The following is a 12,885-nucleotide window of genomic DNA, read 5'->3' on the forward strand; positions in this document are numbered from 1 at the left end:
ACATTGCAGAGTTACAGGACTTGCAACCCGTCACGAAATTATTAATAATACCACCGTCTGTACAAAAAGTACAAACCATGTTGCGGTCAGTGTTCTAAGCAGCCACGGTCTGTTAACAGCCAATTTTTCATTAAAAGTCCTCTTTGGCCTTTAGGACTTTTCATAATCCTGATAATATTTCCTTTAGCTGCCCAACCGGCCGTTCTAGGCTCTTTAACAGCCTTCAATAAACCTCTACTTTCTAGTGCTGTATTTCTATGGGCACAGCCTTTGTTCGTGACGGAGTAAATAATCCGCGTATGCCGATTGGTCATAGTATATATCGGTTATTTTAATTGGTCAATTTAACTTTTAAGTGATGTCGTGCATATTAATAAGACACTCTCGGAAAACCCAGAATATTGACATTTAGAAGAATCAAAAGCCATTCGCCGGCTGGGCGACTATCTTGGAAAATTGACTCGACCAGCTTTAAATCTGGTCGCACTGGGCGAGTGTTAATTTATATCCCTGGGGTAGAACCATCAACCTTCCGTACGCCAGCTGGATGGCTTCCTCACATGAAGAATTCAATGTCTCTAGTGAGGCTCGAACCCACATCGATGAGGGGCAAGTGATTTGAAGTCAGCGACCTTAACCACTCGGCCACGGAGGCCCCAGCTTTCGAAAAACATTTACACAGAATTGCTAAACAGTGAGAAAAAAACCCAACTTACGACTGGATCTGTTTTTCTCTAGTACAGCAGCGTTATTGATGAGTGCGTTGACTAATGTATTGCTCGAGGCGACAAACTTCTGTCCAACTGTACCAAACTCTAGATGATGTTGTTTATCACTTGATGCAAATGGGGTAAGGAAAGTAGAACGTTCAAACACAGATGAGGCTGATGGAGGTGGAGGCGACGGTATCACAGGGCTCTTTGAACCATTTAACAAATCTATAACAATAAATCTAAGGTAAATTCTATGTATGTATTGCAAACTAAACATATTTATTACTTTGTGTCTCAAAATTATAAATTACTTTGGTTGACAAGAGCTCCCCTCTCAGAGCATAATACACCTGTTCAATGCCAAGCAAAAATTACCGTATTTTGGTGTGTATAGGTCGCACTTTTTCTACCCATTTTGCTGCCTGAAAAAGTTCCTGCGACCTATACGACAGAACATTGCCAGCAGTTTTTTTTTCGGGCCAATTTTCTGACCGTAGCTCTCACAAAATTACGTGCATCTGTTACGAACGAACAAAATGGATAAAAAACATCAATATCGGCGGCTTTTCAACGAATAGGGGTTACTTTCAATAAAATATATCGTAAATAACCCATACAGACTATTAAAATTACGAATGACTTTAATTCAAAGATGTTTTTGCAGTCTGAATTACATTTGTTTCTACTTTCGTGTTACTGGACGCCACTGACATGTACTCCGGGTTGGATAAAATCCAGACAGATCCGTCCTCCATTCCAAACATTGTTTATACTAATTCTTAGCGTATTAAAAAACTTGAAAGATAATTTTTTACTTTTGATATTTAAATAAAAGAAAAAATCCAAACAGAGATATTTTGTTAATCTTTTTACTCAGAATCAAAAGAACGCGGTTAATTACACGACACGGAAAGGTGTTATAATTGCTGTGCAAACAATTCACACTTAAACTTGCATGACAACAGAATGTAAACGCAAACCGTCTGCTGCCAATTAGTGTCAAAAAGCCGCTTTTCTTTGATGTAGTCTGTTACCGATACTACTGTTGGTACGAAACGGTTGGGAACAAAAATAACACTGTCCGATTTCCACCAATCAGGTTCTGATAATAATTCAGTCCGCGGCATCAATATGGCCGCCGCCATATTGATTTACATATTAAATATTGCTGGGGAAAAATCCGAAATTTAACTGCGACTAATACGCTAGAAGTTAAATTTTCCGACCATTTCCAGAGCAAAAATTAGATGCGGACTATACATTACCGCGACCTATACACACCAAAATACGGTATTTTACAGGGGTGGAGGTGGTTAACTAAGGGATATTTGTGGGGGTGAGTAATGCGGATGCAGGATATCACGTGTATCATACTTTCTCAGAAGTCCAGAACCAGAAAATGTTTGAAGGACGGACAACATTCAAATATGCTCTGAAATTATTAATATCCTTCGGAAACTAACTACCTAGCTTTTTTTGGTTGCATTAATCCATGAAATTGAATCCCTACAAAAACACAAAAAATTTCCTTTCATTTGATATTCAGAAGTTAAAATCTACAATTCATATCCCCATGAAACAGCTGTTTTAGTAAAAACTATGAAATGTTTTCCCACAAATGAAATGATTCCATAGTAGACTGTCTGGATCTGTTATCTCATTCAGAATGAAAATAGCTATAAAGGATTTCTTAGTTTCATTAAGAATTCAATAAAATATGTACCATTTAGGTAACCAAATTCGTCCTCCATCAGGGACGACCTCCGGCTGTTTTCCTTACTCCCAACGTTTGCCTGCTGGTTTCCAGCCAGTGATGTCCTATACAGCTGGTAGAATCTACTCCCACCAATATTTGCTGGGTCTGTGTCTGCTACAGATTCATCCTACACAAGATTTTCAAAATCAAATAGTGTTACGATGACACAATTAATGCTACCTTGTTCATTTAGCAATAAAATTATCATAAAAAGTTCTACATTTACCCAACTTCAAAATTTAAAAGTAATACATTGTCATTTTTATTAAATATAAAATGACAACATAGGGCTATCTTTCATTAGTTTTCCCTAACAGGATAACATATTTATCATTCAACAGGAAGATTCTGAACCTAAATGCACCACCTTTTCATGACAAAAGCATTAAAAGTAGCTTATACCAAGAAGCACAATTTTAACCATAAACATGCATAAAAATCGGTTTTATTCTTTAATACTGTTTTACAAATACTGTAGACAGAATAAAATTCCTGTTTTTTTTTTTGTTTTTTTAACATTTAACATGTTTTGTGAATTTAAACACTGCTGATGAGGCTCCTAGCTATGAAATCGTTTAGAATGCCTATATGAAAATTACCAAACATATCGTATATATCTTAAATATGTGTGCAGTGTATAACTTACTGGTGCTGAGAGTCCGGGAATGTTGTCAATATTGAAAAATTCATTAAAATCAAACGATGGTATGTGTGCTGTTACAGATTTGGCTGGCCGTATCTCCACATCTGATTGGTTGGTTTCCGGTGAACTTGATTCGTTGGTCTCCAAACTACCATTCCTGTCTGCGACACTAACTCCTGCAATTTAAAGTTCGATTTTTTCCTCAATTTCATATATACAACATTACACAAATTGTATAAGAAATTGTATGCAACCAAAATTTATCAACAAAACAAGAGCTATTTGTAAAACAGGTATGTCCAACCATGTTTTTTGCTTTTGCTTTTCGTTCAACAGCAGGGCTCAACATTTTAACTTTAATTTCCACTTGTCCAGTCGGACAATTACTCTCTGAAAATACTTGTCCTGACCTCAGAACTCATGTGCAAGGGTTTATGGTAGGCTTAAATTTTAGAGAGAAGTCACTTCTCCCTCAGCTAAGATTAGGGTGAGGTGGAGAGGTTTTAGAGAATCATGGAGAAATTTTAGTGCCATGACATGCAAGTCGAGAAAGGAAGTAAATATACTTGCAACTGTTTTACATAATTTCCGGTCTTTGTTTAAGTCCGTTAATTCAAAGTAAATAACTATATTATCAAGTAAGTGAATTTATTTCCTTAATCCTTGTGAATCTAATGTGGTTAAATCGTAATTCAGAGTATTTTTTTCAGTCTTGCCTAATCAAGAAAATCCTTTTATTATGAATACAATGTACAACAAGAGCTGTCCGTAAGACAGTACGCTCCACTATTTGGTGATTTGACAGTAAAATGAATATATGTCTCAATAAGAGACCTCTACTTTAAAAGGAAGATACACCAAGGGGCATAATTTTGTCAAGAACACAAATAAGAGCTTTTGGGATTGTTACCACACATGCATTTGATGATGGTAAAAATATATTTTGAGTTTCAAATCATAACCTTATATAGTATTAAAGTTATGTCTAGAAAACGAAGACTGTCAAAAAAATTTAAGTATGAAAGGGGCATAACTTGGTCAAAAATACAAATCAGAGTTATGGGGATAGTTACCACTCATGCAGATGATGATGATGATAAAGACACATTTCAAGTTTCAAGTCTTTATCTTATATTGTACTAATGTAACATCAAGAAAGTGAAGATTGCTAAAAAAAATAAAGTATGAAAGGGGCATAATTCTGTCAAAAATACAATTAGAGTTATGGGGATTGTAACACACATTATAAAGAAATATTTCAATTTCAAGTCATTATCTCTTAAAGAACCAAAGATATGTCTATAAACAAAGCTTTCAAAAAATATTTAACATGAAAATAATTCCAAGTATAACAACTTTGTGACCTTAACCTTGGGTATAATGGGCCCAGCCCCTGCACATACTTTGTTTGTATGCTGGACAATGTTTATGTGAACTTACAGTAAGATATAAGCAATAGTAACAAAGATATGGCAGAAAAACAAGAGGGCCATTAAGGCCCTGTATCGCTCACCTGACCTACTGACCTAAAGATCATCCAAATTAACATTCTGACCATGTTTCATTAAGATATGGTCAAAAATGTGGCCTCTAAAGTGTTAACTGGCTTTTCGTTTAATTTGACCCAGTGACCTAGTTTCTGACTCCACATGACCAAGATTCGAACTTAACCTAAAGATTATCAAGATTAACATTCTGACTAAGATTCATGAAGATACAGTCATAAATGTTGCCTCCAGAGTGTTAACAAGCTTTTCCTTTGAATTGACCCAGTGACCTAGTTTTTGACCCCACATGACCCAGATTCGAACTTGACCTAAAGATCATCAAGATTAACATTCTGACCAAGTTTCATGAAGATACAGTCATAAATGTGGCCTCTAGAGTGTTAACAAGCTTTTCCTTAGATTTGACCTAGTGACCTAGTTTTTTAACCCATCTGACCCAGATTTGAAAGTGACCTATAGATCATGAAAATTAACATTCTGACCAAGTTTCATTAAGATAAGGTCATAAATGTGGCCCCTACAGTGTTAACTAGCTTTTCCTTTGATTTGACCTGGTGACCTAGTTTTTGAACCCAGATGACCCAATATCGAACTCCTCCAAGATTTCATTGAGGGTAACATTCTGACCAGGTTTCATTAAGATTGGGGCAAAATTGTGACCTCTAGAGTGTTAACAAGCTTTTCCTTTGATTTGACCTGGTGACATAGTTTTTGACCCCAGATGACCCAATATCAAACTCCAAGATTTCATTGAGGGTAACATTCTGACCAAGTTTCATTAAGATTGGGCCCAAATTGTGACCTCTAGAGTGTTAACAAGCTTTTCCTTTGATTTGACCTGGTGACCTAGTTTTTAACCCAGGATGACCCAATATCAAAATTGTCCAATATTTTACTGAGGGTAACATTCTGACCAGGTTTCATTAAGATTGGGGCAAAATTGTGACCTCTAGAGTGTTAACAAGCTTTTCCTTGGATCTGACCTGGTGACATAGTTTTTGACCACAGATGACCCAATATCAAACTCGTCCAAGATTTTATTGAGGGTAACATTCTGACCAAGTTTCATTTAAATTGGGCCAAAATTGTGACCTCTAGAGTGTTAACAGTCAAATTGTTGACGATGACGGACGGACGACGACGGACACAGAGTGATCACCCTTCGTGCTTAAAGGTGAGCTAACAAAGGTAGCCGAAAAACTTTAACCTTAAAAATAACGTAAGTATAACACCTTGGTGACCTTGACCTGGTGACGCCAACGCCGGGGCGAGTAGAACAGCCCCCCCTACCCTCCGAATAGTGGAGCTAAAAAGGTTCATTTTATATTTTAAAATTTGCTCAGAAAAAAGAAAAGAAATCAGCTAATTTACCAAAACCCATAAATGCATTTTAAAGTCCTTTTTAATACTGAATGAGTACTGCACTAGCGCTGACTTAAATACATGCCTCAATAAACAGCAGTGACATCACATGGAATAAACATGTTTCTTTGATCCCACTTGAGTCAGCATGCATTGGTAAAAAAAGTTGTCAAACAGGTTTAATACGAAAAGTTCAAGAGACACTGATGGTTGGCTGCAATAAGGATCATCAACTCAGCATGTCCAATCATCGCAAGAAGTTTCAACATTCTGGGCCTTGTGGTTCTCAAGTTATGGATTGGAAATGGTTTCCATGTTCTGGCCCCTGTGTCCTTGACCTTTAATAGAGTGACCCCAAAATCAATAGGGGTCAGCTACTCTGCAAGTCCAATCACCCTATTAAGTTTCAACATTCTGGGTCAAGTGTTTCTCAAGTTATTGATCGGAAATGGTTTTCCATGTTCAGGCCCATGACCTTGACCTTTAATGGAGTGACCCCAAAAACAATAGGGGTTGTCTACTCCATCAGCCCTACATGAGCTTCTCAATTCAAACTGATAACAAAAGGTGTGATAGTCTTTTTGTTACGATCAAATGGCCAATATTTATCGGCAATTAGCGTGTCACCTCGTGTCAATTTTGTTGTTCACAGTTTGATCTCAGTTAATGATAATACTCAATCTTTAATTAGTATCATAATATTTGCGATTTTTTAATATTTCTTTCATAAAAATACTTTTAAATTTATTAGGGCTGGGATGATTTCACAATTTTGAAACTGGTTAATTGTGAAAAATGCTCTTTTCTTTCCCGATGACCGTCTGAAGGTACTTCCAGCAGCTGACTTCATTAGGAACTTAAGGCCTTCATTGTTTGCAAGCAGTTTGATAATTAATAAGCATTATTTTGGTGTATTCTAATTTAAATATATCATGACGGGCAAATCCAGGACTATTGATTATGTTGATTGATATGTTTTAGAAGAAATATACTTTGGGTTAATGTACTGGTCAAAGAAATTAGAAACATATAAAGTATGATTCGTGATGTTTATTGTTTAAGAGTGAATAGCGGCTTTGCAAAATTGAAACCGGTTTCACCCTGTAATCGAATCGGATCCAAACCAAGTAATCGTCCCAGTCCTAAAATTTATAATAAATTAATTTTGTTTGTAAGAAAAATAAACCACTCGATCTTTTATGGAATGTAACAGCAATCTTAGATTTTAGCGTAGACAGTTAGCACGGAGAGTAGTTTCCCTTTACCAAAATGGCGAAAATCGTAAACAAACTTGTTTTGAAGTTGGAAAATCGTCTATACCGGTGTATAATGCACACCCAAGATTTGGGGGTGGTCCGGGGGGTAAAAAAACTACCCATTATACATGGGGATCTAAGTAATCTAATCTTTTTCAAAATATTCTCTGTGACAATGTTTAGACAGGCTGTTTAGATTACATATCTGTAATGAAGGAGTACAGCCTTAGATTCTTATGTCAATTCATTTATAACAATACCTTCCCCTTCTTGCCGCCTTTCTTCCTCATCCGAAATTTCTGCTTCTTCATGGGCCTGAATCTCTTGTTGCTTTCGTGTTTCTTTCTGTTTAACCTTTGGTACGTCATTGGCTCGATCATCTTTCTGTCGGTCACTGTCTCGCCGGTCACGTTCAAACCCATGTAACTCGATCGTGTCAGTTTTGCTGATTGGTCCAGAACTAAACCATTCTGGTTCCTCCTCCCTATGTGAGTCACGGCGGTCACGTCTATTATCTGCAAAAACAGTACGGATTTTCAATAAAACCAATATCAAACATACAACGGTTAAAAGTTCCTTCAGACAGGGTAAACACAATTACAATTTTGACCCTAGTTTTGATATAATAAAGTTTTTCACTAACAGTTCTAATAACTCAACTCTTTCTGTAATAGTGCGGAATCAGCTACCTTCTGAAAATCAGCTGGATGGCTTCTTCTTATCAAAGAATTCAACAAAGAAATGTTTCAAAAAACGTTTTAAGTCGCACCAACACAGTCATATGGCAACTTTCCAGCGTTTATTTGTAGGAGAAAACCCCAAATGCCCCTCTAGGCATTATTTCAGGCACATGTGATCCCACAAATGTAATAAGGGGCAAGTGGTTAGATGTCAGTGGCCGTAACAATTCAGCCAAAGAGGCCCTTTCAAATCAACAGAGGCAAGTCAAGTCAGGGACCCTAACCACACTGCCATGTAAGCCTATATTTATCTGTTATCTGTTTCTGCAAAATTACCCATATATCTGGACATCTTTGCACAGAGCAATCTATCTGCCACAACAATATGGAATAGTGAACAAACTTTTGAAAGAACCTAATACTCACTGTATCTACTGCCATGGTCTCTGAAGTCTCGCTGAAATGTGAAGAATATCTCTGTTATAGATGGTAGGAATCATTTCAAACAAAAAAATCTCAAAGAAGGAAGACGGAGAGTTCTGATAACAAAATGTACATAACTTCAAAGTAAAAAGAATCATGTATTTACTAGTTAACAACAGCAGAATCAAGAGATGAAAATGTTACTATAAAAAAAAGGAAAATTCCAAACTTTTAAGTTTCTCATTTAAATTTCACTGTAAAAATGTCATTAGTTTTATTTTGCTATTACTGTAAAATCATTTAATTTCACAGGTATAAAATTTTGTAATTTTGGCCAAAATGTCCAATCTATTGTGCTACAAATTTGTTGATTTCCATTTATCAAGATAAACAAGAGCTGTCCGTAAGACAGCCAATGCTCAACTATTCGAATTATTGTCCCAGAAGCAGGAAAATATTACCCTAAATGTTAAAATATCTATAGAGTTTCAATCCAGTATCTGCATTAGTTTTGGAGATAGTAACCAGAAGTTTTAAGTTCAAAAGGGGACATAATTTGACCAAAATGCATGTCAGAGTTATGGGACTTGATGCAATCAACTAGTTTTATAACCCAAAAGGCACTTGTGAAGTTTCAATTAATATCTGCATTTATTCTGCAGATAGTAACTTACATGCAAAACTTTAACCAGAATTTTCTAAGTCTAAAAGGGGGCATAATTTGCTCAAAATACATGCCAGAGTTATGGAACTTGACCCAGTGAGGTTGGTAATTGACCTAGAAAAAGAAAAAAATAAGTTTCAAAGCCATTTATGCCTTTAAATGATAGCTGTATGTAATTGCATGCAAAGCTTTAACCAAGGTGTGACGCCGACGCCAGGGTGAGCAGAATAGCTAGACTAATAGTCGAGCTAAAAATACAAACTTTGCAATTCTGGAATTTTATTTCATGTATTGTAGCAACCGCCAAACCCATGAAAATAAGGTCTCTACAAATATTAATGATTTTACAGTTTTTAACTAGAACTGCTTTTGAGAAAAGCACATGTCTCCCACAACTGCCTGATCATCTAGATTGGCATTTCTTCTCCATTATGTATCTGAGTCAACCATGCACCAAGACCTGTATCACTGGCATCAGTATTTTCCGTAATTCAAGGGCCATAATTCTGAAGTGCTGGGCCGATGACTTATTGGCAAATACCTTTTGTTCAAGTTTGGTGAAGATCGGATGAGAAATGTTCGACTTAAGAGTGTGGACAAGATTCGTGACAGACAGACATACGTACACAAACAGACAGGAGTAAATCAATATGTCTCCCACCACAGTGGTGTGGAAGACATAATTACAAACTGGAACCTTTCCTTAGTTCAAGATCACATAAATATGCATTTCTTTCATAATAAATAACCTTGAACAATTTCTTGAGCTTTCTGTCAGTAACAATTGTTTAACAGCAAACTAAAACCCTGTTCCTTTATTTTGGAACAAGTGACACCTTTCAATAGTATTCCAGTTATGTAACCTCCAGCAGTTAACAAAGATCCTGTACCAGTACTGAATTATTCTTCACAAGTAACTGCCAACTTCTCCACAGGAATCAAAAATGGAGGATGAAATGACTTTTATCAAATTGTCACAAAGAACATATGCCTTGGCTGGGGATTGAACTCACAAGCCGATGATCCATATATCTGCACTCTCCGTACAGAGCTAACAGGCAGGCTTTCAGAGAACTAGACGAACAAATTTTTCACCACAGTGAAAGAAACACTTAAGATTGCAATTAAATATCTTATCCCCGTCACAACAGACAGTAAACTAAGCATCATAAAACTTCCTACAAACCCTATCGTCCATGTCTCTTCTACTAAAGATTCTATCCCTGTCAAACTTTCGATCATCACGATCAAATCTATCTCGAGGGTTTCGAAAATCTCTGTCTCGATCATTTTCTCGAGCACTGCGAAAATCTCTTGGGTCTTTGTCTATATGCCTGTCACTTCTGAAATTTCAAATCAGTATTTTGTCAATACAAATAACGAGTCGTACAAAGAGATGATATGCTAAGCCTATCATGTGTCAGTTTAAGTCACTGTAAGCAGTATTTTACAGGTTTCAAATTAGAAAATGTAAGTATTACTGAAGGTCATTTAAATGAAATGAAATATACTGAGATTTCAGACAATTTCCCTCAACTATTTTTTCCGAAGGTATACCGGGTAGTAGTTATTTCATCACAATTCGTTAACTTGTCCAAGTGTTCCTGGTTTCTGTACCAGTACTCTGTGAGTAAATTTCAACTTTGCAACATGTATCAGAGGTAGATTTTTTTTTTTTTTTATTTTGTTGGGTTTAACGTCGCACCGACACAATTATTGGTCATATGGCGACTTTCCAGCTTTGATGGTGGAGGAAGACCCGAGGTGCCCCTCCGTGCATTATTTCATCACCAGCGGGCACCTGGGTAGAACCACCGACCTTCCGTAAGCCAGCTGGATGGCTTCCTCACATGAAGAATTCAAAACCCAGAGTGAGGCTCGAACCCACATCGATGAGGAGCAAGTGATTTGAAGTCAGCAACCTTAACCACTCGGCCACGGAGGCCCCTTTTATCAGAGGTAGAAGACTACCTTGTGTCAAACTGGTTTGAAGAACAATTGCCCTACACCAAGACCACACCTACACCTGTAAGATTGAAAGTATTGTGCTGTATGTAATTGGTTACCCTTACAGACAACTAAAACATACATATACACACCGAAAGTCCCTACTGTCCCTTTCCGATACTCTATCCTGCCCCCTGTCATTCCTGTATTCCCTCTCGGATCTGTATTCTTGGTCCCGACCTCTCTCTCTATCTATCTGTATACGTCCACTACCGATTCTACGTTGTTCACGTCTGAAAATACATTTAAGGTTGTAAACTTACAATTCCGGATGTAAAGATATTACTCAACTCTCTAAATATATGCAATTTCGTCAACTATGACAGTTTCTCACTAATCTTCTCAATCCTGCTAAAACAGATAAAACCATTATATGACTCCCTATATGTGCTATATGATCCGTCTAAAGTCGAAACTTGAAAAAAAAAACACACACACACACATGAAAATATGTTTTAATGTCATTAAATCAATCTTGGGAACTCTGGAAAACAGTCTAGACAACTGACTGGAAAGCCATTCAGTAAGTGTAAAATACTGACCTCTATGATGAACTGCTTCATTTACTGCAACTAGGTAAACTTTTAAAAGCAATGTTTGTTTATCATTCTAATATGGTTTTCTTTTAAAACATGCTTAAGCTAAAATGACGTCAATGTTTTTGTTGCAACCAGGAATGAGCACTACTATATTCTATCTACTGTTTTAGATTAAGGGCACATCAGAATCAAAACAAGGCAGTCTGAAAGACAGATAAATCCCCCGCCACTGCTATGGATAGTGAAAGGGTAAAACCTTTGATTTTAGCTGTGACCTTGACCTTGAACTGACATGGCTGACTCATGAATTCTGCACAACGTCTTGATGAGGTGATCATTTGACCAAAGTTTCATGAAAATCCTTCAAGGGGTTAAGGAGATACAGAGCAGACACCAAATGGAAGGCTCAAACCTTCGACCCTTAGTTGTAACCTTGACCTTGAGCTGGCATGGTTGACTCATAATTTCTGCATATCGTTCTGATGAGGTAATCATTTGACCCAATTTTTATAAAATTCCTTCAAGGGGTTTAGGAGATATAGAGCGGACACGAAATGGAAGGCTCAAACCTTTGACCTTCAGTTGTGACCTTGACCTTGAGCCGACATGGCTGACTCATGGGTTCTGCACATCGTCTTGATGAGGTGATTGTTTGACCCAAGTTTGATGAAAATCCTTAAAGGGGTTTAGGAGATATAGAGCGGACACAAAATGGAAGGTTCAAACCTTTGACCCTAAGTTGTGACCTTGACCTTGAGCCGGCATGACTGACTCATGGGTTCTGCACATTTTCTTGATGAGGTGATCATTTGACCCAAGTTTTATAAAATTCCTTCAAGGGGTTTAAGAGATATAGAGCAGACACAAAATGGAAGGCTCAAACCTTTGACCTTGAGTTGTGACCTTGACCTTGAGCCGGCATGGCTGACTCATGGGTTCTGCACATCGTCTTGATGAGGTGATCATTTGACCCAAGTTTTATAAAATTCCTTCAAGGGGTTTAGGAGATATAGAGCGGACACAAAATGGCAGGCTCAAACCTTTGACCTTGAGTTGTGACCTTGACCTTGAACCGACAAGGCTGACTCATGGGTTCTGCACACTGTCTTGATGAGGTGATCATTTGACCCAAGTTTCATGAAAATCCTTCAAGGGGTTTAGGAGATATGGACCGAACACGATTTTGTTACGGACGGAAGCATGGAAGGACAGACAGAAGGATGGAAGGACGGACGCAGACCATTCCTATAATCCCTCCGCCGCCACGACGGGGGATTAATAATGTATAGCAGGGATATAAATTAGCAGGGGCCCAGTAACCCATTGCCCCTAGA

At 37.4% G+C, this 12,885-nt stretch overlaps 1 protein-coding gene across 1 annotated transcript in view; it reads right to left on the minus strand.

The window, feature by feature from the left end:
- Positions 1 to 12,885, minus strand: part of LOC123534669 (eukaryotic translation initiation factor 4E transporter-like) — a 49,650-nt gene that overhangs the window by 17,382 nt on the left and 19,383 nt on the right. Inside the window, exons 6-12 of the mRNA XM_053519068.1 lie at positions 11,105 to 11,245; positions 10,192 to 10,348; positions 8,345 to 8,375; positions 7,499 to 7,753; positions 3,116 to 3,288; positions 2,437 to 2,596; positions 717 to 938 (exon numbers count right to left, since the gene is read on the minus strand). Coding sequence (XP_053375043.1) covers positions 717 to 938; positions 2,437 to 2,596; positions 3,116 to 3,288; positions 7,499 to 7,753; positions 8,345 to 8,375; positions 10,192 to 10,348; positions 11,105 to 11,245 — 1,139 coding nt within the window. The remainder of the gene's footprint in view (positions 1 to 716; positions 939 to 2,436; positions 2,597 to 3,115; positions 3,289 to 7,498; positions 7,754 to 8,344; positions 8,376 to 10,191; positions 10,349 to 11,104; positions 11,246 to 12,885) is intronic.

This window comes from Mercenaria mercenaria, chromosome 12 (genome assembly GCF_021730395.1).
Source record: "Mercenaria mercenaria strain notata chromosome 12, MADL_Memer_1, whole genome shotgun sequence".
In the NCBI taxonomy this organism is placed as follows: Eukaryota; Metazoa; Mollusca; class Bivalvia; order Venerida; family Veneridae; genus Mercenaria; species Mercenaria mercenaria.